Source organism: Gymnoscopelus microlampas (genome assembly GCF_963454915.1).
Source record: "Gymnoscopelus microlampas genome assembly, chromosome: 1".
Classification (NCBI taxonomy): Eukaryota; Metazoa; Chordata; class Actinopteri; order Myctophiformes; family Myctophidae; genus Gymnoscopelus; species Gymnoscopelus microlampas.
In genome coordinates, this window is record NC_139962.1 from 41841864 (window position 1) to 41868956 (window position 27093).

At 41.3% G+C, this 27093-nt stretch overlaps 1 protein-coding gene across 5 annotated transcripts in view; it reads right to left on the bottom strand.

Annotated features, from left to right (window-relative positions):
• Positions 1-1348: 1348 nt before the first annotated feature.
• Positions 1349-27093, bottom strand: part of LOC311050075 (uncharacterized protein) — a 36736-nt gene continuing 10991 nt past the window's right edge. For all 5 annotated transcript variants that reach the window (XM_084064045.1, XM_084064044.1, XM_084064041.1 and 2 more), the window contains 28 exons: positions 26618-26814; positions 25745-25988; positions 24536-24606; positions 24013-24256; positions 22784-22857; positions 22259-22502; positions 21046-21119; positions 20159-20402; positions 19537-19610; positions 19007-19250; positions 18234-18307; positions 17777-17989; positions 17299-17511; positions 14546-14758; positions 14073-14285; positions 13569-13806; positions 11360-11487; positions 10951-11188; positions 9056-9199; positions 8802-8872; positions 7890-7969; positions 4888-4948; positions 4576-4651; positions 4313-4363; positions 3580-3821; positions 3007-3243; positions 2347-2435; positions 1349-2256 (listed from right to left, as the gene is read on the bottom strand). In XM_084064045.1, coding sequence (XP_083920171.1) covers positions 2151-2256; positions 2347-2435; positions 3007-3243; positions 3580-3821; positions 4313-4363; positions 4576-4651; positions 4888-4948; positions 7890-7969; positions 8802-8872; positions 9056-9199; positions 10951-11188; positions 11360-11487; positions 13569-13806; positions 14073-14285; positions 14546-14758; positions 17299-17511; positions 17777-17989; positions 18234-18307; positions 19007-19250; positions 19537-19610; positions 20159-20402; positions 21046-21119; positions 22259-22502; positions 22784-22857; positions 24013-24256; positions 24536-24606; positions 25745-25988; positions 26618-26814 — 4397 coding nt within the window. In that variant the 3' untranslated portion in view covers positions 1349-2150. The remainder of the gene's footprint in view (positions 2257-2346; positions 2436-3006; positions 3244-3579; positions 3822-4312; positions 4364-4575; positions 4652-4887; positions 4949-7889; positions 7970-8801; positions 8873-9055; positions 9200-10950; positions 11189-11359; positions 11488-13568; positions 13807-14072; positions 14286-14545; positions 14759-17298; positions 17512-17776; positions 17990-18233; positions 18308-19006; positions 19251-19536; positions 19611-20158; positions 20403-21045; positions 21120-22258; positions 22503-22783; positions 22858-24012; positions 24257-24535; positions 24607-25744; positions 25989-26617; positions 26815-27093) is intronic.

Consider the following 27093-nt stretch of genomic DNA (forward strand, 5'->3'; position numbering starts at 1 on the left):
CTCTGAGGAACCCCTAAGGGTCCCAGACCCCCTGTTGAAGACCCCTGCACTAGACCCTTTAGTATAGACCTTAAAATACAGATGGAGTTGTTTGGAACTTTCTTGTTGTAGGACAGTCTTTATATGCCAGCCTTAATTTAAATACAAATTTATAATGCTTTTTTATATCAATTGTTGTATATTCGATCATGAATCTGTATCTCAGTGAGCCACATATTCAAGATTTATTAAATCTAAACAGCAGCTATTACACCATTGTTGCTGTTTAGACACCACTGAATGATTATTTAAAAGTGGACAGTAACAAAGTAGGCTACATTTGCTTGAGTACTGTTATACTGAAGTAATGTACTGCATTACGTAATTCTTTGAATATATGACTTTACTTTAAGCAAGGGGACTTCAACGTTTGTCAGGCTGAGAGAAGCATGGACCCACAAGTCAGTGTCTGATATGGTATATACAATATATATATATGAGTTTTTAAAGTCTTCCATGCAGTTTGATAAGAGGCTTTCAAAGGTAGTTCACCTAACCAATTTATTGTTGACCATTGAGGAAGTATTCCACAGGTTTTTCTTTTAAGTGACTATACTGTGTAGGTTGCCTTCAAGTGATGCTGCACCTTTGATGGCTTCATAGATTTGTTGGACAGCACCATCATCAGTGTTGTGCAAATGAGAGAGAGTGGTTAAGAGTGCCCTGATATTGGGAGGTCTGTGTTCAATCCCGTGACCGGTCATACCAAAGACTGTAAATATGGAACCCAATGCATGCCTCCCTGCTTGGCACTCGACATCCAAGGGTTGGATTGGGGGCAAGTCTCTACAACATACTAGCATTATGTCCAGGGGATGTACTTGTACATCATGGCTGGGGGATGCACTTGTGCATCACTTGCATCCCCCCATCACTTGTACACGTTACAGAAACAGGAGATGGAAGTTGGTTCCCAAAGCTACTTATGTATATGCATTAGTTTCTTTACACATTTAAAATAAATACATATATGTTCATATTACACAAAAAATGGTGGCCCTTGTGTAGTAACTGAGGACCCCCTAGGCCCTGGGGGTCCGGAGTTAAGCATAGCTTAGACATCAGCTTTTGATTTATAATTCTTATTCCCTTTCTAAAATGTCTCCGCCTCTTGTCTTGTCACATTCTTCAAGGGCACAATCCAAATACTCCACTGCACTGCTCATTCCACAAATGCATGTTCCTTACAAATAGGGCAAAATTTAAAAGGGATATAAACAAGCTTTTCAACAGCATAAAAGTTATTGCCAAGAAGTGTTGTTCCAACAGAGAAATAATCTACCCCAAACACAAATTCCCAAACTTTGTTTATATAGTTCCAGTTCAAGAGTTGGAAATCAACAAAATACATGTTTAAACACCATTTCATAAAAAATAAAATAAAACCCCGCAAGAGTTTTTGATTGACATGATCAAAAAGATATATATATATTTTTAAACATTCATTGTACAAAACAAAGCAGAATGAGAATGCACTCAATAGAGTGCAGATTTCCACAGAGGCCTAAAAATGTATTCATAAGTTTGGCCTGGTGGTGGCACTAGATAGAGGTCATGGGGTCACCAAAACCAACTGGTTTCTTCTTCCTTTTGAGAGGATGAAACTTCAGAGAAATCTAGTCATTACTTTAAGACATGTTGGTCACATACAAGAGGTAATAAAGATAAAGTCAAAAACCGGAAGAAAAAAAAAATACAAAAAAATACCAATTAGCCACCAATACAGACAGCACTGCATTGACCATTCTGAAACATTTAATGTTTTCATTTATTCCACGATAGTTCAAAGAAAGGAGTACGAGTAAACCAGCATCTTATTGGCTCAGTTGTAAGTGGCACCGGTTCGACCAGGACCAGGACTTCCTGCTGACTTCCACCTGTTGCTGATATTTGGTTACGAACTGCGGTGTTGAAGTTTATGGTTGGGTAGAGTTAATCAGATTCATACAATTACATCATTTTGAATTTATCATTTTTGTTTTGATATATATATAAAAAAGAAAAGTGTAATATAAAAAATAATCGAGGAAATTAAACCAGCATGAGGCTAAAACTCAATGCTTTATGAAGAAAACAGGTTGATATAAATTAAGAGTTGTAGCTTATGTGGCTCAGTCTATGATGGTGCAGGTCAGGGGTGAGGTCACTTCTAAATTCTGAAGTCTTGATCTTCGTTTCATCTCCTGTTCGATTAGCCATTCAAATTCTTCTCTTTCCCTGAGACGAGATGCACGTAAACAAACGTCACAAACTCATTTATGATCCAGTCTCTGGATGTAAACATACAGTTGAAACCTCAGCTCTTACCTGTTGCTTATTTGTCGACCTCTTAGGAACTTATCCTCTGCTGTTGCTATGGACACATCGTGCACTCCTGCTAAGGCATAGATGACTGCCTGCACAGGATGACAAAGGGTCGCAACACAACATACTGAGAAGACTTTTAGGAAATGCATGATGAGCATTTAAACCATTGTGTGCTGGTGGCACAATTCTTCCCCCATAGACAGTGCCCAAGCTAGCATTTACACTTATGTGTTGCCTTGGATTGAGACACCGCCCCAGGACACTACAAAATAAATATACAAGTGGATGTACAGTCTATGCTGCAATGTGAATGTATATGCTAGCCTCTGTGGGAGTGTAGATATGTACATATTTCAACATATGTGTAATATTTATTTATCTATCTATACTGCTTCTATACACTGTGTATATAGTTTCAAGCTTAATTTTGCTTTTCTTAGTAAATCGTAACTGTTTCTATACTGTTGCTTGAGCATAATGCTCCAACCTCATCAAGACAAACTCTTCGTATGTGCAAACATATCTGGTAATAAAAAATATTCCTAATTCTGATTACAGCCCAGCTCCTTATACCAAAATCAAATACATATCAACCACACAAAACTACAGCATAATAAAACCTTTTGTTCAAACCTGTGACCCCTGTAAAGGTGAACTCACCTCCGGTAGCAGCACGTCCAGGACAAAACGGACCTGTTCTATAAAGTTTACACAGTTTACATTAGCCAGGCAGGGAGCGGTGACCGGGGCCGTGTCGAAGACCTCTTTCAGGTATCTGTACACCTTTTCTACATGGTTGTCATCCTGCAGGTAGGTGGGCACAGGCATTTTCCTATTTTGATTGATGTTCAGAAATGAGTGCAGCCAGGTAGATCGCTGCTGTCCACTAATCACTGCCTGTGGAAAGAGGAGCTAGGCATGAGGGACAGTGATAGAGAGAAGACAAGCCGAACAGACCGTTTAGAGGGTGTTCATAATTTTTAGATGACTGCACACCTTTGATGTAGTGGCCTCATCAACATTCAAAATTAATACACATACAGGTGGCGCCAATGTGGATCTCAGACTTCATGTGTCCAGCCTGTGACATCAGTCATCTATGACATTAGTCGGCTATGATGTATACAACATACGACTTCAAATTTGGCCAGGGTTAAATCACAAAAGAAAGTAAAAAAATATTTCAAAATATGTCAGTATATCCATTTAATAAATCTATACTTCAGTCCATACCAGCAGTCTTTTCTCTACCATGCGTCTGTTAACAATGTAATAAACCAGCTTCTCATTGGCTCGGTTGTAGGCAGCACGGGTTCGATCAGGGAGACGCCTCTTAGACTGCCTTTTGACTTCCTCCTGCGTCTCCTCGGCACTCCTCCCCTCATGATCCTGAAACTCCTCCAGCTTCATCAGGTCACTGGAGATGGTTGGCGTCTCCCCAGAGCCCTGGAGGAAGGTCCTCCTCACTGGATAACCTGGACGAGCAGTAGAGACGAAGAGGACAGTGGTCAGGAGAGGGAAGGATTAATTCAGGGCAGTGTTCGAGCGAGGGGAGGGACAATTTTGGAGAGGGGGAGATGTTCAGGACAGGAAGGAGGGAAGTGTTCAGAATGCGCAGAAGTTGAGAAGTGTTGGAGAGGGAGAGGTGTTCAGGAGAGAGGGAGGTGTTCAGTACAGGGAGTTGTTGAGGAGAGGGAGGGAGGCAGGAGCAGATGCATGAGAAAAGCTGCTGTGCTTAATGTTCAACAACTTCCAAAATAGTAGCAACACACTGCACAACTGCTACAAAATAGTAGCAACACACTGCATAACTGCTGCAAATTTATGCAATCAACATTTAGATGGCTACCATTTGCAAGTGTCTGATATGGTGTCTGGTAAGACAGATAGTTTGTTTGTGGCAAGCAAAACTATCAATAAAGGCATACGATTGTTCTACAGTGAAAAGCTCTACAAGTGAACTTACTCATATCATGATGGATGTATTCAATGAATGATCCGGTGAAATGTTCACATGCTGTGAAAACACAAATAATATTGAAGGTACTGTAACCTGTACAAATACAAACATACAGTATAAAAATAATACAAACATCAATAATAATATTCAATAAATATAGTAATATAAACATAATACAATTTACAATAATAATAATATTATTCACAGAAATGTATACTGTAAAACCAAATGGCCTCATTAAGTTTTGCCCAGGAGAAAGAGCTACTTACCAATACGCATTCTATAGTCGCTTATCATGTCCAGGGACCATTTAATGGAAGCATCATACTTCTCCTTGGCGTTACACTGTAAAGTTCAGGGTTCAAGGTTTTAATTGTCACATCCACTTACAATACAGCTGAGGAAACAATGCAGGCCAGGGAGTTACATTCTTATAGAGGAAAAAGAAAAAGAAAAAAAAAAGACCAAAGTAGTCACAATAAAAGCAAAATAGCACTTAATAAAATCATAATGAAATGACTCATCTGAATTTCATCACTAGTGAAAACAGAACAACTTGGTATAGGATCTATGAGTCTTACCACAAACTGGCTGCCCTCTTCACAGTCAAAAGGCTTCATGGTCTTCAGAGACACCGTCAACCTACCACAAAAGAAACATCACTTTATTGGTTGACATGGAAATCATATGATCACAGCCCGAGGCAAAGACCCGTTTTCGAACTACAGTTAGATCTTTCAGCTTCAAATCAATGAATCAGCATATCAATACTGGTACACACAGGAAGATAATTTTCTATGCTTTCAGCTCTGCCCATGTGTTCGTTCGTCCATCAGTCTGTCTGACCAAGCTGGTCAGCACGCAGCTAATCTCGGACACAGTTTTGGCTTATAACTATTTACCCTGGAGTTCAATCATGCAATCAAATCTTTCCTTGCATTCCGTGGATCACTCACATCAATCTCACAACATTATCTATAGAGTCATGAGATAAACATGTATCATTCCATTCTCAGGTGTACAACTACTGTAGGTGTTACTGGTTGTACAGTGTGTGCGAGGACACATTAATTGCGTTACTTGCCCACGGATAAAACGGTTTAAAGTTTTGTAATTTATAATAAAAACATGTTTTAGTTCATTTTCACGTCCCGTCGTGGCACCCCCCCCCCCGGTTGCTCCCGTCGCGGCAAGAGCCATATGAAATCCGTTTTATTTTTTTCCCAAATTCTGTTTTTTCCATTGTAATATTTCTGAATTCTGTATTTTGCTTTTTATGCTCATTTTTACCATAAAAAAAGTGTCTGGTAAGTGGAAATGAATAAATGTTCAAGATATAACAGTCCATACATGTCTCTGAAAGAAATCTACACAATTCCAAATCTTTAATATTTGCAAATTATATGCAAACATAGAACAGTATATAAGTACATTAAATAGCACCAATATAGGCTTGCTATTTTAATATAGCAAAATATAAATATAAAAACGGATATATAAATACTATGTTGTTATAGTTCTATATATATATATAAAAAATTGCTATATAAAATAGCAAAATAGGCTTGCTATTTTCTGTTGCCCTGCAGCAGGCTTGAGTATATTTTTTGATGGCATTTTACACCACTAACAACATTAATCAGAGTTTATTTTTAATTCACGTGTGTTAAATGTGTTACCCATACAATCAGGTCTGCTCATGTCACGTTTCAACTGCGCGGACGCTAATGGCCCTTGTTGTGTTATACGCAAAAATGTTCCCAAAATAATTCGGTCTGAGAGATTGTCAGCAGAACCTGTTGGTGTTTAGATTATATGACTTTAATGTGTTGTTTGGATTAGAATTCTTGAACAATTTGAAACCTTATTGTGCGCTGAAGCTGCGTGTGAGGTCGTCATGGAGGCATGTGTTGTTGGTGGTGCTGCTCGTCGTGTCTGTGATGTTGCGTGCTGTTGGTGGCTTGCCGGGGTGAACAGCTGGTAGTGATTGGAATGATTGGAATGTGATGCGTTGCCATGTTGGCCTATTGTAAGCGGTGTGGTGGCAATGGTGGTGGTGGTGGTGTGTTTTTGGCGTGGCTGTGGACGTGCAGGTGGTTGTGGCCTGAACTTGTGGGGAGGCGTGGTGAGCGGCTGTTGTGCAAGAGACAATGTATTTGTGTGAAGGGCTTGCTTCGTGTGGTCTTCTTTGCATGTAGGGGTTGCTGCGTGTGGCCTGCTTCGCTGCGTGTGGGCTGCTTTCCAGCGACATTTTTGCTTGGAGTGCGCGTGAAATCTGGCAACCCTGCACACAGCGTAGTGCGAGGCTTGTCGTGCGCTACACATGCACGCGCACACACGACGGAGCGTCTAGCACGCACGCACACACACACACACACACACACACACACACACAGCAGGGAGCTGCAGAGACGCTGCAGACACACACAGGCGCGGGTGCGAAGCGGACACACACACACACACATGCAGGCGCGAAGCGACGCATGCGCAGTTTGATCGGAGACCCAGGACTCCATCCACCCACCGACCGTCAGGTTACTAGAATTATAGTAGGATGATGTAGAAATGACTAGTCTGTTCTGCCTACTGTCTCCGTCTGCACCTGGGTTGCAGTGAGTGCTCACAGTAAAGCACAAGTCACAGCAGTGTCGCATTTCATTTACCATGGTACAAGAGAGAAAGAAAGAAGGCTCCAAAGTTTACAAAATTAACAGCTTATTTGAACTCAGTATGAGATTATACTTCCATGAGTAAAAGTGCAATATTGACTTCAAAACAACTATTATAGTAGACCATGTTGCATTGGCCAGACTGATAACGTGGATTCACTCTAACGTTCCTCCCCGGAATCAGTCTGGACTTCGGCCCATAGAGAGCGAGTATGAGAAATCAGAAAATGATCGGTCCAATCAGTGACTGCGTTTCAACTGCTGTCCGTACAACAGTGAAAAGCATCAAAATCATTTTCTAATTTCTCATACTCGCTCCCTATGGGCCGAAGTCCAGACTGACACCGGGGAGAGTGAATCCACGTCATCAGTCTGGCCAATGCCAGGCTAGACGATGTGTTCTCAAGTAGTAATGTCATTCATGAGTCATGTGACAACTACCATCAAACAGGGTTTCGATATTCCGTACAGTTTGCCTATAATTACCAGAACAAATTAGTGGGCGGGCCCTATTTAACTAAAATATATCATGAATGCAACATCGAATCAACCCCAAATTGGAATCACATTAATTGAGGGGCCTCTAATAGAGCCGAGCGCACCTCCAAAAGCGTTTTTTCGTCTACCCATAGAGGGTGCCACAAATGCCAAAAGTTGGAACTCTATGTTGTAGAAACTTTATTTCCCCTGCAGCTTCCTCGTGTTCTGTCGGCCACCACTCACGACTGACAAAGCCCTACGTAGTCATCCCAGGCTGACGAGGACCTGCGCTCAGAGGAGCGCCTTTTTCATTCCTTAATAATTCCCTGACTGATTCACATACATACATACATACATACATACATACATACATACATACATACATATACTGCATCTCTTATTAATCTGCTATACATAAGCAGTGATATTCTTACCCTCTGCAAATCTTGTCCATCAGTGGGCCATCAATGAAAACAACGCTGGCTTTTTTCATCCTACGGTTCATACTTCTCACCTGCAGAGAACAATGTGTCTTTTAACAACATTATAAAGGCTACACCTTTATGAGTCAAAGAGAGTTGACATTACAAGTTCCTTTATGAGTCAAAGAGAGTTGACATTACAAGTTCCTTTATGAGTAAAAGAGAGTTGACATTACAAGTTTAGGAGTAGAGATGTCCGTTAATATCAGCACCCCGATATTAACATAAAAATGTAATATCGTAAAATATCGGTATTGGTTTTTATTTAGCCTGGTTGCATTTATGAATGCATCCAGTGGGGTATCACAATAAAATTAGGCACAATGTATTATTTCCACGACAGGAGATGTGTGATGTTGTTCCCTGACATTAGCTTTGGTGAAAAAAAGCCTGCATATATCATTATCGGTTGATATCAGAATCGGAAATTAAGAGTTGGACAAAATCGGAAAATCGGATATCGGCTAAACAAGTCCATATCGGACATCTCTATTTAGTATTCAAGAGTGAGAACTCAAACTTTCCCTGAAATCCACGACAAAACTGAATTGCAGATGAACATTTCATATCCAGGAATATGAAATGGATAGTGTCTACATTATAGACACGATCCAGGAATTCACACTATAGACACGATAACTGATTTGCTAACAATTTGCTTGCAATTTCAAACATTGCCCAATGCCCATACATGGTCCAGCCAAAGGTAAGGTTTCACCTTCTTTCTTTGGTTGCAGCACTTGAATAAATGTTTCTGTCTTGCATACTGCTTCTCACTATTGTTTCTCAAATAAATCTCAGACAGCCTGGTAAATTATGTAAATCTAACAGAAGTGTTATGTCATATTTAATAATAGATCTTACCACCGCTGGCCAGAAGGGAAAATTCCTAAACTTGCACCAAACGAACACTCCCACTGTAATTGATGGAGGCTCTGTAAGACAAACATTTGACACCATTACATACACACTGAAGATCATCAGCAAGTCTACACATTTGTAGACTTGCTGATGAAAACTCATTTTTAGACTTGGTTGAATAAAGGCTATATGCTTTCCAAGTTTCCATCAATCTATTGCCATTCTATTGCAGGCTTAATTCAAGTTTCCCCCCTTACTTTTCTGCATCAAGAGACTGGGTAGCTCCTCTTCTTCCTCTTCTTCCTCATCCAGAGTATGTAAAGAAGCCAACTGTTCTTCATAATCACTCAGCTCTATGGACAGATCTGAGGACATCGAGCTCTCATCTAAATGGAGATTGACTACACACACACACACACACACACACACACACACACACACACACACACACACACACACACACACACACACACACACACACACACACACACACACACACACACACACACACACACACACACACACACACACACACACACACACACACACACACACACACACACACACACACACGTTTGTAGTGGGGGTTATAACACTGAAATACAATACAGATTCTATAGTATGATATTATGATGTTATAGTGCTATAGTATGGTATTATGATGTTATAGAAATAACATTATTATGAAGACTAGAGGTCTTCATAATAAACTAGAGGTTCGGGGCTGCTACACATCTAGAGTTTGGGCCGCTGTCTGAGTCATAATGTCAGGGGCTTTGCCAGTGTCCTTTTTGTGCCCATATATGGAGATCTACGTCTGTCTACCTGTGTCCCTGTTGTGCCCATATATGGAGATCCCCGATGTCATTAGTATATGCCCATATATGGGCCTATTGGTCGGATCGGCTGTTCTGGACAACCACATATCCGAACTCCCTCGAGCCCTTGCCAATGTGTGCACCGAGTTTGAAGTTGGTCGGTCCCATATATGCATATGACCATTATTATGTGCATAGGGGATCTCCATAAGCATATATATGGGCACTGTAAGAGCCCTTTCACTCGTTTCTAATTTGATGACGTCACCGTAGGGCATGGTCAAGGCCAAGGTTTCTTAAAATTGGCTTACGGGAGGCTGGCCGGCTGACCCCTGACGTCACTCTGACTCAGACATAACCATAAACAAACCTCAAAAGCCCATATTTAGGCAGGACCACATCACTGACTCAGACATAACCATAAACAAACCCAATGTGCCTGTAGCGCCCAAGTCCTATACTAGGTGCTACTGGTTGCCGAGGGAGTTCTGACGTGTGCTCAAATAACTGATGTGCAAAACTTGTCCGTGAGTTCATAAATAAACGCTTATTATCTGTAGCTTTAGTGCCAATCACTTTTAGCATACAATACACTGAATACAGACATAAATAAATAAATAAACTTAAACGCACAGTATACAGACCACCAGCTCTCGTAAACACAGTCAAAAGCTGTTTGCCTCTCCACTGGCAACATTTGCGCTTGATTACAGATCCTCTTTAACACATTGACTGCCTGAATTATTTTCACTGCCTATTGTTATTCATGCCAGAGATTTTTCAATGAAAAAAAAAAGTACTCAGGAGCCGAGATACAAAATTTTAAAGTTTTAAGTTAACAAGGAAGTGGATGAGAGTAAAGATCTTCGAAAATTCATATCTCCTTGGTCTTTGGGTCAAAAAAATGTTTTTTAAAGTAAAAAAAGTTTTTTTTTTTTGAAAAAATATTTTTTTGCTAAAATCGAGTTAACTTGATCTTGGCAGGCAAGTGATGAAAAGCTAAAATCGAGTTAACTCGATCTAGGCAGTCAATGTGTTAATATAGGATTACTACTTTTTTGATTGGTATTACAGTTGCAGATTACAAGACATTTGTGATGACCAGGTATTATTGAAGGGGAGAAATAATCGGCTAAAGTTACATTTCTAAACATTTTGTGAGGAGTCCGACCAGATTTCGTTTTGGAGCTTTTCTGTAAAGTGTGTTGTCCTGTGATGCTCCCCATCAGCTCATGCTGGATCGCATACTGTTGATCACGTTTTGTGGTAGTATTGCATTGCAACTCTTGAGTTCCGTTTTAAAACTAGCTAATGACCATAATAAACTGGCATACCTTTTTCTGGTGACTCCACCTCATGGAGTTCAAATCTGGGTCTGCAGCGTTGTGGTGACTGACTGTTGGCATCTCTACCATCTAGCTCCTGTCTCTTTCTGCTGCGCCGGCGTTTGTTGTTTTCACTGCAGGTCCGTGGTTGAGCTTTTGGACCTTTTTGTCTTCTCTTCGCTGTAGACCGAGCATTCAGAGGTCGACTTCTGGCCTTCGGAGTACTACACGTCTCCAAGTATGGTGTCTAAAAAGAGCAGGCCCAATAACAATTACTGAATGGCATTGTGAGATAGATCGGTCAAAAAAAATGTACTTGCGTTTTGAAAAGTAAAAAAAAACAGATTAATGAATTAAATAAATGGAGAGCAAATCCTAATAATGATCTGTCAGGGTTGTGTATCACACAATTAAATACCTGATTGAAGAGTGTCTCATTTCCTAGCTCCTGTTCTTTGTCTCCAACAGGAGACACTGAAAGGGTGGGTTGGTCTGACAATTCTGTTGGGAGAGTTGAAGAGATCTCCAGCAAAAGGTCAGAGATGTCTATAACGAAAGAAACAGCAACAAATTATGTCCAGACCATAACCAATCACTCATCTATTACTTTCACTGCGTAAACTTACAAATATAGTTCAAACACATCGAAATATAAAATGCCTGGTAAATGGTGACTTGTTTTAAAACGACAATAGTTTTAACTTGATTTTATTTTTTTAAGTTGGACTTCACATGACAGGGTTGATCATAACTTTACTATATAATACTATACACTATATAACTTATAATCAGACAATTTGATTTAACAGTGGCAAGTCTCCTTCTAGAATCTTGGAGTAGACCTGGCTTGATACTGTATGTACGCATAATTTTCACATTCACAAGCCAGTTCTATTTAATTCCTCCTGACCCTAGATGACAGTGAAGTGACAATTTAAGGACTTTAAGACATAAAAAAAAGAAAAAGAACCATCAAATGCATCAAAAGTAATCAACAAACTATACAATAAAAACTGGTCAAACATTGGTAAAATATAATAGAAGAAAGAAGCAAACTTTTAGAAAATAGCCGATCTACAAGCTCACAATGCCACGCGAGGCGTTGTGAGCTTGTAGATCTGCTATTTTCACAATATTTATCTGTAGAACCGAGTCAAACTAAATGTAATGCCTCAACTCCTACATTCCAAGCTTAAAAGGGTTGAGGGTCCCCAGTTCAAATATGATTGTTTTGAGGGGTCACGGCCTGAAAAGGTTGAGAACCACTGTAGTGCTGTATGCCAACAGGTGGAAATTATTTTGTAGTTGGTGTGAGGGCCAACATGTAGATCCAGTCATATGCTCGGTGCCAATGTTGCTCAGGTATCTGCAAGCATTGTTCGATAAGGGGCTCTCAGCCTCGCGATCAAAGTGTATGTTGCCGGAATCTCAGCTCGGCATGTGCTGGTGTACTGGTCATACTGTGGGATCTCATCCCTTGGCGAGTCGTTTCCTGAGGGGAACTCTAAGGTTACACCCTCCGCAGGTCACTCGGGTACCCTTGTGGGAGGTTCTGGAGGCCTTATGCTCTCCACCATTTGAGCGGGCCGATCTCAGGTGGTTGTCTGTTAAGCCTTTCTCCTCGTCATTACATCTACCAAGCGAGTGGAGGAACTCTATGCCCTGTCTGTTGCTAGGGACTGTTTGCGGTGGACTTCAGATGGGTCTGGGGTTACTTGGCCCAATCCCTCTTTCCTTCCCAAAAGGCTTTCAGAATTTCATATCAACCAGCCAATAAGATTGGTGGCTTTTACCCCACAGGCAGGGGCAGGGGAATTGCATCCTAACGTTAGGTTGTTGTGTCCTGAGAAAGTATGTGGATGAGATGGCTGCGTTTCCACTTTCCACAGTCAGACGCACTGTTTCTCGGTTATGGAGGGCACAGGAAAGGTTGTGCTGTCAACGACTTTCACACAGAGTTGTTGATGCCATTTTCAAGGTGTGAAATGTCATTCGACCAGGAGTGTTTCCACCTCCTGGGCTGTAATGAAGGGTGTGCCACTGACTGACGGAGAATCTGTACTGCAGCAACACGAGCTTCTTCATGCACATTTGCCCGTTTAGGGTTAATGTGGCCACCCCTCATCCCGTGGCAATGGCAGTGTTGTCGGCCTCTTCGACCTGCAACTCATGTTCAGTAAGTGCAGATTCCTAGTGTTGGTATGAGTCATCCAGGTGTTGAAAACACAGCCCTCTGGCAGTCAGGAGGAATGAAATAGAACGAGAGTTACGCATGTAACTAAAGTTCTATGAATTCCAGATGAACGCCGGAGTTGATTGACACTCGGAATCCCGAACATCCATGAACATTCCATGTTCAATGTGTGCGACGCACATATGAAAGGTAGCTTACCTCACAAGTCACTTTGTTGGTATAAAATCTATCGACCAATGCGCGTGTGCTCGATGAATATCCAGGTGATGAAAACACCGCCCTCTGGTGGTCATCGGGAATTCATAGAGCCTTAGTTACATGCATTAACTCTTGTTTCAGTTTTGACTTTTAGGGGAGAGATAAATACACACTTGGAGATTCCAAACTTAATTGAGTGACATACATGGCACAGAACACCTATATAAAATTATACCTTTCTCTGGTGAATCCAAATCCTGGGATTTAAAAATGGGACTGCCGCACTGACCCTTGGCATCGTTAACCTCCTTCTCCTGGTCCTTTCTACGCCGGCGTTTTCCTGGAAGCCTCTTTTCTGTGCAGGTCCGTGGTTGACCTTTTGGAATTTTTTGTCTTCCCTTTGCTTTACTCTGAGCATTTGGAGGTGGACCATTGGCTTTAGGAATAACACAAGATGAATCCACCTCTGGTGTCTGAAAATAAAAGGCCCAATAACAGTTACTAAATGGCATTGTGAAAAAAGATGGTTAAAATAAAAGATGGAGTGAGCAGGTTGGAGGCAGACTCTTGACAACATTCAGTCCCAAGATGCAATTAATTTACAGGCAGTTTGAAAAGTTAAACAAAACCAAAGACTAATCAATTATATAAATTAAGAGCAAATCATAATCTGTTGGGGGCATGTATCACACAATGCAGCTTTAAATACCTGACTGAAAGGTCTATCATTTCCTTGTACCTGTTCATTGGCTCCAATATGAGACGATGAGATAGGGGGTGGGATGGAGATCTCCTGGTCCTTTCTACGCCGGGGTTTTGCTGGAGGCCCCTTTTCTGTGCGGGTCCGTGGTTGACCTTTTGGACATTTTTGTCTTCCCTTTGCTTTACTCTGAGCAGTCGAAGGTCGACCATTGGCTTTAGGAATGATACAAGATGAATCCACCTCTGGTGTCTGAAAAGAAAAGGCCCAATGACAGTTACTAAATGGCATTGTGAAACAGATGGTTCAAAAAAGGTGGAGTGAGCAGGTTGGAGGCAGACTGTAAATTAATTGCATCTTGGGATTGAACGTTGTCAGGCAGTTTGAAGAGTTAAAAAAAAACAAAGACTAATCAATTATATAAATTAAGAGCAAATCATAATCTGTTGGGGGCATGTATCACACAATGCAGCTTTAAATACCTGACTGAAAGGTCTATCATTTCCTTGTACCTGTTCATTGGCTCCAACATGAGGCGATGAGATAGGGGGTGGGATGGAGATCTCCTGGTCCTTTCTACGCCGGGGTTTTGCTGGAGGCCTCTTTTCTGTGCGAGTCCGTGGTTGACCTTTTGGACATTTTTGTCTTCCCTTTGCTTTACTCTGAGCAGTCGAAGGTCGGCTATTGGCTTTAGGAATGATACAAGATGAATCCACCTCTGGTGTCTGAAAAGAACAGGCCCAATAACAGTTACTAAATGACATTGTGAAACAGATGGGTCAAAAAAGGGCGAGTGAGCCGGTTGGAGGCAGACTGACAACGTTCAGTCCCAAGATGCATTCATTTACAGGCAGTTTGAAGAGTTAAAAGACTAAGAGTTAAAGACTAATCAATTATATAAATTAAGAGCAAATCATAATCTGTTGGGGGCATGAATAATAATAAAACTTTATTTATATTGCACTTTTCAAAACGTGACTTACAAAGTGCTGAACAGCAGTTGGACCATAAAATATATAAGTAAGGTAAAATAAAACATGCACTTTTAAAAAAGCATAAGGGAATAACATAGTTAACAAGTAAGTTAATAAAGAAAACGATAAAGCAATAAAGAAAACACAGCAAACTAAAAGGAGACCAAAATAACTTAGCCCACATCAACAAACAAACAGATACAGACAGAGACATACACAACACAATTATGGCAAACTAGAGTTTCGGGGGGCTACGCCCCCCTCAACCCCAGCCGCGCACGGGGCCCAGCGTGGCCGCGTGTATATTGGGGTACTGAAATTGCTGGAGTAAAACTGTGGAAAAGTAAAAAAAATAAAAATAAAATTTTGAAAAAAATATATTTTTGATGTTTGAGGGGGACCCCCGCGGACCCCCTGCTGGTCGACGGCCCCCCTGTGGAGTGTTGGGCCGCGCGGGGACCCCCCTGGAACATGGCGGACCCCTTCGGTGTTGTTTTTTTTTTCATGAAGGTGGTTGCTTGTTTCTGGCGCTTGTTTTTAGAGAACCTGGCATGCCAACGACTTGGCAACCCGACTTGTTTGTTTTTGTGTTTGGGATGAACATGGCACGTGAAGGACGGACATAGTGTGATCGACACATGAGTGAAGTGAAAGTAACGGCCTGGGTGGAACAAAGGAGGTACGTAAGAAGGGGGGGGGGGGGGGGGGGTTGAAGCAAAGGAGCTGCGTGTGTGTTGGTGTGGAGGAGATGGGCAGAGTGCAATGGCGGCGCAAGCCAGCGCATGCTGCCGCACGTTACACCAGAAATGGTGCCTGGAGAAAATGGTGACCAAAAAAAAAGTTTTGAAAAAAAGGAAAAAACCCCCGCAGCGGCTGGCAGCTGTTGTGGTATTGAGGTCGTGCGCACGGTAAACGGTACGAAGCTGCCTCCCCTTCCGTTTTGTCCGACATTTGGTGAGTAGAATTAATTATGTTGCGCGGTGGAAAAGCTGTAGTGAGCAGTGAGATGTCCCCTACGCGAGGCGTAAATTCAGCGCGGCCGCCGTGGCGAGTCAGTTGCCGACATGTGGTCTGGCGGTGCGTTGTTTATTCGATAACAGAGCTGTGGGGTGTCGCCACCGAGGGTGCGGAAGTTGCTCGCCATTTATATAGTTAGATTAGGTGATCTAGGGGATGGCTTTACTTAACAGATGTGTTTTAAAAGATGCCAGAGAATTGGCTTTTCTGATTGCCAAGGGTAGGGCGTTCCATAGCCTAGGTGCTTGTACGGCAAAAGCCTGATCACCTTGTGTGGCTAGGCGTGTCTTGGGGACCTGTAGGAGGGCCTCCTCTGAGGATCTCAGGCTGCGGGGTGGATCATAAGGAGGCAGCAGGTCCGTAATGTACTGAGGGGCAATACCATTTGGGCTTTAAAAGTTAGTAAAAGCATCTTAAAATCAATTCTAAAAACAACAGGAAGCCAGTGGAGAGTTGCCATGACAGGGGTGATATGGGCAAGTTTTTTTGTGTTGGTCAGAAGCCTGGCAGCAGCATTTTGCACCAGTTGCAGGCGAGAAATTGACTTGTGGGTTAAACAGCTGTACAGACCATTGCAGTAATCTAGGCAGGAAGTTATAAAAGCGTGTAGGATATTCTCTAAGTCTGCAAATGACAGGACGGATTTGATTTTTGCAATGGTTCTGAGCTGATAAAAACAGGTTTGGACGACTTCTTTTACTTGGAAATTGAATGTGAGGTCAGAATCGAAGAAGACACCTAGATCTTTGGCGACTGGTTTTACAGCGCTGGATAGGCTGCCCAGGTCATCTAGCAGTGGAAAAGGAGTTCATGCTTACGGATGATGTGACCTAAATCCAGCATATAAATGGAAAATAGTAGGGGTCCAAAAACAGACCCCTGCGGGACGCCGCATATAAGAGGAGCCGAGGGGGAAAAGGTGTCCCCTGAGACAACGGAGAAGGTTCTATTGCTAAGGTAGGAGCGCAGGAGTTCTAGGGCTGTTCCTTGCACGCCAGCCCATGTTTCTAGGCGGGTCAACAGGATGGAGTGGTCGACTGTGTCAAAGACTGTGCTCAAATCAAGTAGTACCAGTATGGCACAGTCACCATCATCAATTGTGAGTAGCAGATCACTTGTTACCTTAATAAGGGCGATTTTGGTAAAAAAATAATTGTTGAGGAATTCTACACATTTCTCTTTGGAAAGTTGGATACTATGGGAGGGGGTGGGATTAGTGTATCACACAATGCAGCTTTAAATACCTGACGGAAAGGTCTATCATTTCCTTGTACCTGTTCATTGGCTCCAACATGAGACGATGAGATAGGGGGTGGGATGGAGATCTCCTGGTCCTTTTTACGCCGGGGTTTTGCTGGAGGCCTCTTTTCTGTGCAGCTCCGTGGTAGACCTTTTGGATATTTTTGTTGTCCCTTTGCTTTACTCTGAGCAGTAGAAGGTCGACCATCGGCTTTAGGAATGATACAAGATGAATCCACTTCTGGTGTCTGAAAAGAAAAGGCCCAATAACAGTTACTAAATGGCATTGTGAAACAGATGGGTCAAAAAAGGTGGAGTGAGCCGGTTGGAGGCAGACTGACAACGTTCAGTCCCAAGATGCAATTAATTTACAGGCAGTTTGAAGAGTAAAAAAAAAAAAAGACTAATCCGTTATATAAATTAAGAGCAAATCATAATCATAATCTGTTGGGGGCATGTATCACACAATGCAGCTTTAAATACCTGACAGAAAGGTCTATCATTTCCTTGTACCTGTTCATTGGCTCCAACATGAGGCGATGAGATAGGGGGTGGGATGGAGATCTCCTGGTCCTTTTTACGCCGGGGTTTTGCTGGAGGTCTCTTTTCTGTGCGGGTCCGTGGTTGACCTTTTGGACATTTTTGTCGTCCCTTTGCATTAATCTGAGCAGTCAAAGATCGACCATTGGCTTTAGGAATAACAAAAGATGAATCCACCTTTGCCGTCTGAAAAGAACAGGCCCAATAACAGTTACTAAATGGCATTGTGAAACAGATGGGTCAAAAAAGGTGGCGTGAGCAGGTTGGAGGCAGACTCTTGACAACATTCAGTTCAGTCCAAAGACTCAATGAATTTACAGGCAGTTTGAAGAGTTAAACAAAACCAAAGAATAATCATAATCTGTAGGGGGCATGTATCACACAATGCAGCTTTAAATACCTGACTGAAAGGTCTATAATTTTCTTGTACCTGTTTTTTGGTTCCGACGTGAGACAATGAAATAGGGCGTAGGATGGAGATCTCATTCAAAAAGTCAAAGATGTCTGTAACAAAACAAACAGCAAATTAATTCCACTCACCCAAACATATGTCCATAATCCATTAGTCGTTTACTTCACTGTGCTGGCATGCGCCAAATCTCCAAACTAAACGTTTAGGTATTGTTAAAACATCAACATAGCCATATGAAATCAAAGATGCCTGGCCAACAGTGAGAATCGTTTTACAACCACTGTATGATCATTTTAAATGGGTTTTTATCTTTTAATTTGGACTTGACATGAGAGAAAGTTATGCAACCGTCTATAAGACAGACTTTTAGCGATGTGTAATCTAATGTGATTGAACAGTGGAATGTCTCTCTTTTCTAGAATCTTGAAATAAACCTGACAAGATATACAGTATGTACGTAAACATCATTTTCATATTTATTAAGCCCATTTCAGTTTTGACTTCAGGGGAATGCTAGATAAGAAATTGAAGATTCTAAATGTGAACTTAACATTGTTTTTTCATTTTCATTCTAAATAAGACCAGATGTGGTTTTTGAGCTCTGCTGTTACTGTATGTGTGTGGGGCCCCGTCATGATCCCTGCCATTAGCTCATGCGAGGTCACAGATGGTCACTTATCCTCTGTGATAGCATTGTATTGCAACTCTGACTTCCGCTTAAAATCTCTCTCACCAGATTAATAAAGTCAACTACAGTATATGGCAGAGAACACCTATGTAAAATATCATACCTCTCTCTGGTGACTCCAACTCCTGGGATTCAAACATGGGTCTGGCACCCTGTGCTGGACTGTTGGCATCGCTACTTTCCATCTCCTGGTCCTTTATACGCCGGCGTTTGGCTGGAGGCTCCTTTTCTGTGCAAGTCTGTGGTTGACCTTTTGGACATTTTTGTCTTCCCTTTGCTTTAGTCGTAGTATTCTTAAGGCCAGAGGTCGACTGCTGAATGCTCAAAGATGAATCCACCTCTGGTGTCTGAAAAAAACAGGCCCAATAACAGTTACTAAATGGCATTGTGAGACAGATGGCTCAAAAAAGGTGGAGTGAGCAGGTTGGAGGCAGACTCTCTTGACAACTTTCAATCCCAATGCGCAAATTAATTTACAGGCAGTTTCTACAGTTAAACAGATAAAAAAAAAAAAGAAGCTGAGTCAATGAAATAAATGAAGATCCAATTCTAATAGTCATCTGTAGGGGACATGTATGACACAATACAGCTTTAAATACCTGACTGTCTGAAAGGTCTATTATTTCCTATTACCTGTTCTTTGGTTCCAACAGGAGACAATGAAATAGGGCGTAGGATGGAGATCTCATCCAAAAAGTCAAAGATGTCTATAACAAAACAAACAGCAAATGAATTCCACTCACTCAAACATATGTACATAATCCATTACTCATTTACTTCACTGTGCTGGCATGCGCCAAATCTCCTATGTTCAACTAAACTTTTAGATATTGTTAAAACATCAACATAGCCATATGAAATCAAAGATGCCTGGCCAACAGTGAGACTCGTTTGACAACCACTGTATGATCATTTTAAATGGGGTTTTATCTTTTAATTTGGACTTGACATGACAGAACGTTATGCAACCATTGATAAGACAGACTTTTAGCGATGTGTAATCTAATGTGATTGAACAGTGGAACGTCTCTCTTTTCTAGAATCTTGAAATAAACATGGCAATATATACAGTAGGTACGTAAACATTGTTGGCCCCATGATGATCCCTGCCATTAGCTCATGCTAGGTCATAGATGGTCACTTATCCTCTGTGATAGCATTGTATTGCAACTCTGACTTCCGGTTAAAATCTCTCACCAGATTAATAAAGTGACCTACAGTATATGGCAGAGAACACCTATGCAAAATATGATACCTCTCTCTGGTGAATCCAGCTCCTGGGATTCAAACATGGGTCTGCCACCCTGTGCTGGACTGTTGGCATCGCTACTTTCCATCTCCTGGTCCTTTCTACGCCGGCGTTTGACTGGAGGCTTCTTTTCTGTGCAAGTCTGTGGTTGACCTTTAGGACATTTTTGTCTTCCCTTTGCTTTAGTCGTAGTATTCTTAAGGCCAGAGGTCGACCGCTGAATGCTCAAAGATGAATCCACCTCTGGTGTCTGAAAAAAACAGGCCCAATAACAGTTACTAAATGGCATTGTGAGACAGATGGCTCAAAAAAGGTGGACTGAGCAGGTTGGAGGCTAGCCTGGTATCCAGCCTGCTTCGCTACGTTCGGCGGACTTTTTTTCTCTCTTCGCTTCTCAGTCTGGAATGCACCCCATTGACTCGTTTTGCAGAACTACACTGGAACTACATATGTTACGTTAGGCAACGTCGTTGCTGATTGGATGTTGTTCAAACGAATGACGAATCACAACGATCACACTGTTTTTTTTGTCCCGCCCCGCACCACAGACCAATCAGAAGCCACGGTACTACTCGAAACGTTTGTCATGTCCCGCCTCCCTTGGAGATAGGAGGCATTCCAGACTGATAAGCGGAGAGAGAGAAAAAAGTCCGCCGAACGTAGCGTATCAGGCTGGATCCCAGGCTAGTTGGAGGCAGACTCTTGACAACTTTCAATCCCAACACGCAAATTAATTTACAGGCAGTTTGAACAGTTAAACAGGTTTTTAAAAAAAAGGATTAATCAATTAAATAAATTAAGATCCAATTCTAATAGTCATCTGTAGGGGACATGTATGACACAATACAGCTTTAAATACCTGACTGTCTGAAAGGTCTATTATTTCCTATTACCTGTTCTTTGGTTCCAACAGGAGACAATGAAATAGGGGGTGGGATGGAGATCTCGTCCAAAAAGTCAAAGATGTCTATAACAAAACAAACAGCAAATGAATTCCACTCACCCAAACATATGTCCATAATCCATTACTCATTTACTTCACTGTGCTGGCATGCGCCAAATCTCCTACGTTCAACTAAACTTTTAGATTTTGTTAAAACATCAAAATAGCCATATGAAATCAAAGATGCCTGGCCAACAGTGAGACTCGTTTTACAACCACTGTATGATCATTTTAAATGGGGTTTTATCTTTTAATTTGGACTTTACATGACAGAAAGTTATGCAACCGTCTATAAGAGAGACTTTTAGCGATGTGTAATCTAATGCGATTGAACAGTGGAATGTCTCCCTTTTCTAGAATCTTGAAATAAACCTGGCAAGATATACAGTATGTACGTAAACATAATTTTCATATTTATTAAGCCCATTTCAGTTTTGACTTTAGGGGAACGCTAGATAAGAAATTGAAGATTCTAAATGTGCACTTAACATTGTTTTTTCATTTTCATTCTAAATAAGACCAAATGTGTTTTTTGAGCTCTGCTGTTAACTCTCTTACTGCCAAGGACGACTTATGACGAGACATCGTCATAACGGCCTGGCTGCCAAGGACGAGTTTGGACGAGTTTTGAAAAAATACAAATATTTTTTTTTTCCACAGATAATCAGAGATAACGCGATCCGAAGATTTACTGCTCCATTCACTCCCTGTTTAACTTATTACTTAAAGATCCTGTATCTCGGCTCCTGTGTACTTTTTCTTTTACTATGTATTTTTGGCCGAGACATGCTATTTTCAAAGGCGTATAAAAGCGAACGGGAGGTCGCGATGACATTTTTTTTTTGCAGAAGCACAGTGAAACCCTCTGTGATTAGCAACCATCAGGGGATCGATCATACTGGAGATAAATATTCTGTGACTACTTCAAAAGGTAAGACTGGCAGGCGCTGTGCACGCAGCCAGAAAGAAGTCTGGCAGTGAGAAAGTTAAGCGTGTGGGGCCCCGTGATGATCCCTGCTATTAGCTCATGCTAGGTCACAGATGGTCACTTATCCTCTGTGATAGAATTGCATTGCAACTCTGACTTCCGGTTAAAATCTCTCACCAGATTAATAAAGTGACCTACAGTACATGGCAGAGAACACCTATGCAAAATATGATACCTCTCTCTGGTGAATCCAGCTCCTGGGATTCAAACATGGGTTTGGCACCCTGTGCTGGACAGTTGGCATCGCTACTTTCCATCTCCTGGTCCTTTCTACGCCGGCGTTTGACTGGAGGCTTCTTTTCTGTGCAAGTCTGTGGTTGACCTTTTGGACATTTTTGTCTTCCCTTTGCTTTAGTCATAGTATTCCTAAGGCCAGAGGTCGACTGCTGAATGCTCAAAGATGAATCCACCTCTGGTGTCTGAAAAAAACAGGCCCAATAACAGTTACTAAATGGCATTGTGAGACAGATGGTTCAAAAAAGGTGGAGTGAGCAGGTTGGAGGCAGACTCTTGACAACTTTCAATCCCAACACGCAAATTAATTTACAGGCAGTTTGAACAGTTAAACAGATAAAAAAAAAAAAGATGAATCAATTAAATAAATTAAGAGACAATTCTAATAGTCATCTGTAGGGGGCATGTATGACACAATACAGCTTTAAATACCTGACTGTCTGAAAGGTCTATTATTTCCTATTACCTGTTCTTTGGTTCCAACAGGAGACAATGAAATAGGGCGTAGGATGGAGATCTCGTCCAAAAAGTCAAAGATGTCTATAACAAAACAAACAGTAAATGAATTCCACTCGCCCAAACATATGTCCATAATCCATTACTCATTTACTTCACTGTGCTGGCATGCGCCAAATCTCCTATGTTCAACTAAACTTTTAGATATTGTTAAAACATCAAAATAGCCATAGGAAATCAAAGATGCCTGGCCAACAGTGATACTCGTTTGACAACCACTGTATGATCATTTTAAATGGGGTTTTATCTTTTAATTTGGACTTGACATGACAGAACGTTATGCAACCATCGATAAGACAGACTTTTAGCGATGTGTAATCTAATGTGATTGAACAGTGGAACGTCTCTCTTTTCTAGAATCTTGAAATAAACCTGGCAAGATATACAGTATGTACGTAAACATAATTTTCATATTTATTAAGCCCATTTCAGTTTTGACTTTAGGGGAATGCTAGATAAGAAATTGAAGATTCTAAATGTGCACTTAACATTGTTTTTTCATTTTCATTTTCATTCTAAATAAGACCAGATGTGGTTTTGAGCTCTGCTGTTAACTCTCTTACTGCCAAGGACGACTTATGACGAGACATCGTCATAACGCCCTGGCTGCCAAGGACGAGTTTGGACGAGTTTTGAAAAAATATATATATATATTTTTTTTTTTTCCACACAGAACCAGAGATAACGCGATCCGAAAATTTACTGCTCCATTCACTCCCTGTTTAACTTATTACTTAAACATCCTGTATCTCGGCTCCTGTGTACTTTTTCTTTTACTATATATTTTTGGCCGAGACATGCTATTTTCAAAGGCGTATAAAAGCGAACGGGAGGTCGCGATGACATTCTTTTTTTTTTTTGCAGAAGCACAGTGAAACCCTCTGTGATTAGCAACCATCAGGGGATCGATCATACTGGAGATAAATATTCTGTGACTACTTCAAAAGGTAAGACTGGCAGGCGCTGTGCACGCAGCCAGAAAGAAGTCTGGCAGTGAGAAAGTTAAGCGTGTGGTGCCCCGTGATGATCCCTGCTATTAGCTCATGCTAGGTCACAGATGGTCACTTATCCTCTGTGATAGCATTGTATTGCAACTCTGACTTCCGGTTAAAATCTCTCACCAGATTAATAAAGTGACCTACAGTACATGGCAGAGAACACCTATGCAAAATATGATACCTCTCTCTGGTGAATCCAGCTCCTGGGATTCAAACATGGGTCTGGCACCCTGTGGTGGACTGTTGGCATCGCTACTTTCCATCTCCTGGTCCTTTCTACGCCGGCGTTTGACTGGAGGCTTCTTTTCTGTGCAAGTCTGTGGTTGACCTTTTGGACATTTTTGTCTTCCCTTTGCTTTAGTCGTAGTATTCTTAAGGCCAGAGGTCGACTGCTGAATGCTCAAAGATGAATCCACCTCTGGTGTCTGAAAAAAACAGGCCCAATAACAGTTACTAAATGGCATTGTGAGACAGATGGTTCAAAAAAGGTGGAGTGAGCAGGTTGGAGGCAGACTCTTGACAACTTTCAATGTCAACACGCAAATTAATTTACAGGCAGTTTGAACAGTTAAAACAGATTTTAAAAAAAAGATTAATCAATTAAATAAATTAAGATCCAATTCTAATAGTCGTCTAGGGGACATGTATGACACAATACCGCTTTAAATACCTGACTGTCTGAAAGGTCTATTATTTCCTATTACCTGTTCTTTGGTTCCAACAGGAGACAATGAAATAGGGGTGATGGAGATCTCGTCCAAAAAGTCAAAGATGTCTATAACAAAACAAACAGCAAATGAATTCCACTCACCCAAACATATGTCCATAATCCATTACTCATTTACTTCACTGTGCTGGCATGCGCCAAATCTCCTATGTTCAACTAAACTTTTAGATATTGTTAAAACATCAAAATAGCCATATGAAATCAAAGATGCCTGGCCAACAGTGAGACTTGTTTTACAACCACTGTATGATAATTTTAAATGGGTTTTTATCTTTTAATTTGGACTTGACATGACAGAAGGTTATGCAACCGTCTATAAGACATACTTTTAGCGATGTGTAATCTAATGCAATTGAACAGTGGAATGTCTCCCATTTCTAGAATCTTGAAATAAACCTGGCAAGATATACAATATGTACACAAACATCATTTTTATATTTATTAAGCCCATTTCAATTTTGACTTTAGGGGAATGCTAGATAAGAAATTGAAGATTCTAAATGTGCACTTAACATTGTTCATTTTCATTCTAAATAAGACCAGATGTGGTTTTTGAGCTCTGCTGTTAACTCTCTTACTGCCAAGGACGACTTATGACGAGATATCGTCATAACGCCCTGGCTGCCAAGGACGAGTTTGGACGAGTTTTGAAAAAAAATACAATAAATTCACACAGAACCAGAGATAACGCAATCCGAAGATTTACTGCTCCATTCACTCCCTGTTTAACTTATTACTTAAAAATCCTGTATCTCGGCTCCTGTTTATTTTTTCTTTTACTATGTATTTTTGGCCGAGACATGCTATTTTCAAAGGCGTATAAAAGCGAACGGGAAGTTGCGTTTTTTTTTTTTTTGCAGAAGCACAGTGAAACCCTCTGTGATTAGCAACCATCAGGTAATCAATCATACTGGAGATAAATATTCTGTGACTACTTCAAAAGGTAAGAAAAATCGAAAGATTGCTGGCAAGCGCTGTGGATGCAGCCAGAAATAAGTCTGGCAGTGAGAGAGTTAAATGTGTGGTGCCCTGTGACGATCCCTGCCATTAGCTTATGCTAGGTCACAGATGGTCACTTATCCTCTGTGATAGCATTGTATTGCAACTCTGACTTCCGCTTAAAATCTCTCTCACCAGATTAATAAAGTGAGTATATGGCAGAGAACACCTATGTAAAATATGATACCTCTCTCTGGTGACTCCAACTCCTGGGATTCAAACATGGGTCTGCCACCCTGTGGTGGACTGTTGGCATCGCTACTTTCCATCTCCTGGTCCTTTCTACGCCGGCGTTTGACTGGAGGCTTCTTTTCTGTGCAAGTCCGTGGTTGACCTTTTGGACATTTTTGTCTTCCCTTTGCTTTAGTCGTAGTATTCCTAAGGCCAGAGGTCGACCGCTGAATGCTCAAAGATGAATCCACCTCTGGTGTCTGAAAAAAAAACAGGCCCAATAACAGTTACTAAATGACATTGTGAGACAGATGGCTCAAAAAAGGTGGAGTGAGCAGGTTGGAGGCAGACTCTTGACAACTTTCAATCCCAATGCGCAAATTAATTTACAGGCAGTTTGAACAATTAAACAGATTTTTTTTTAAAAGATCAATGAAATAAATGAAGAGCCAATTCTAATAGTCATCTCTAGGGCATTGGTTCTCAAACTTGTTCAGGTCAAGTACCCCTAAATGAATGTGTATTTGGCCACGGACCCCCATCTGAAAAGATTTTGTGCCAAGGACCCCCATCCAAGATTAAAGTTAAAAAAGTAAGAAATATTCAAACATTTTCAAAGAATGTCAAGATTTTTTTGAAAATAGCTGATGTATGTAGGGCCCTGGTGGTCCCCGGACCCCACTTTGAGAACCCCTGCATTAGACCACGGACCACCATAACTCTGAGTGTACGAATGGAACCAAATGGACCCTTACGGGTCCATTTGGTTCCATTTGGACCCCTAGGGGTCCCCGTACCCCACTTTGAGAACCATGGCTCTAGGGGGCATGTATGACACAATACAGCTTTAAATACCTGACTGTCTGGAAGGTCTATTATTTCCTATTACCTGTTCTTTGGTTCCAACAGGAGACAATGAAATAGGGGGTGGGATGGCAGCCAAGGATCTACAGTCTGTTGTGGAGTTCACAGAGTCTTCTGGTGTGTCCCATGGTTGTCCCTCACCTCTCGTTAGCGTGGTTGGTAAGAAACTCTCAGGGGATTCGCTTAAAAGAGAACTGCTGCGTATCAACTGGTCTGATGGTTCTGTGGGAAGATTGGAAGAGATTTCCATCAAAACGTCAGAGACCTCTAACAAAACTAACGGCAATGAATTTCACTCAGCCAAACATATGTCCATCCATAATACATTACTCATTTACTTTCACTGTGCTGGCACGTGCGAAATCTTTTATGTTCAACTATACTTTTATATATTGTTAAAAAATCTAAAAAGCCATATGAAATCAAAGATGCCCGGCGAACGGTGATTTTTTACATTTTACGTAAGCATTATTTTCATATTTATTAAGCCCATTTCAGTGT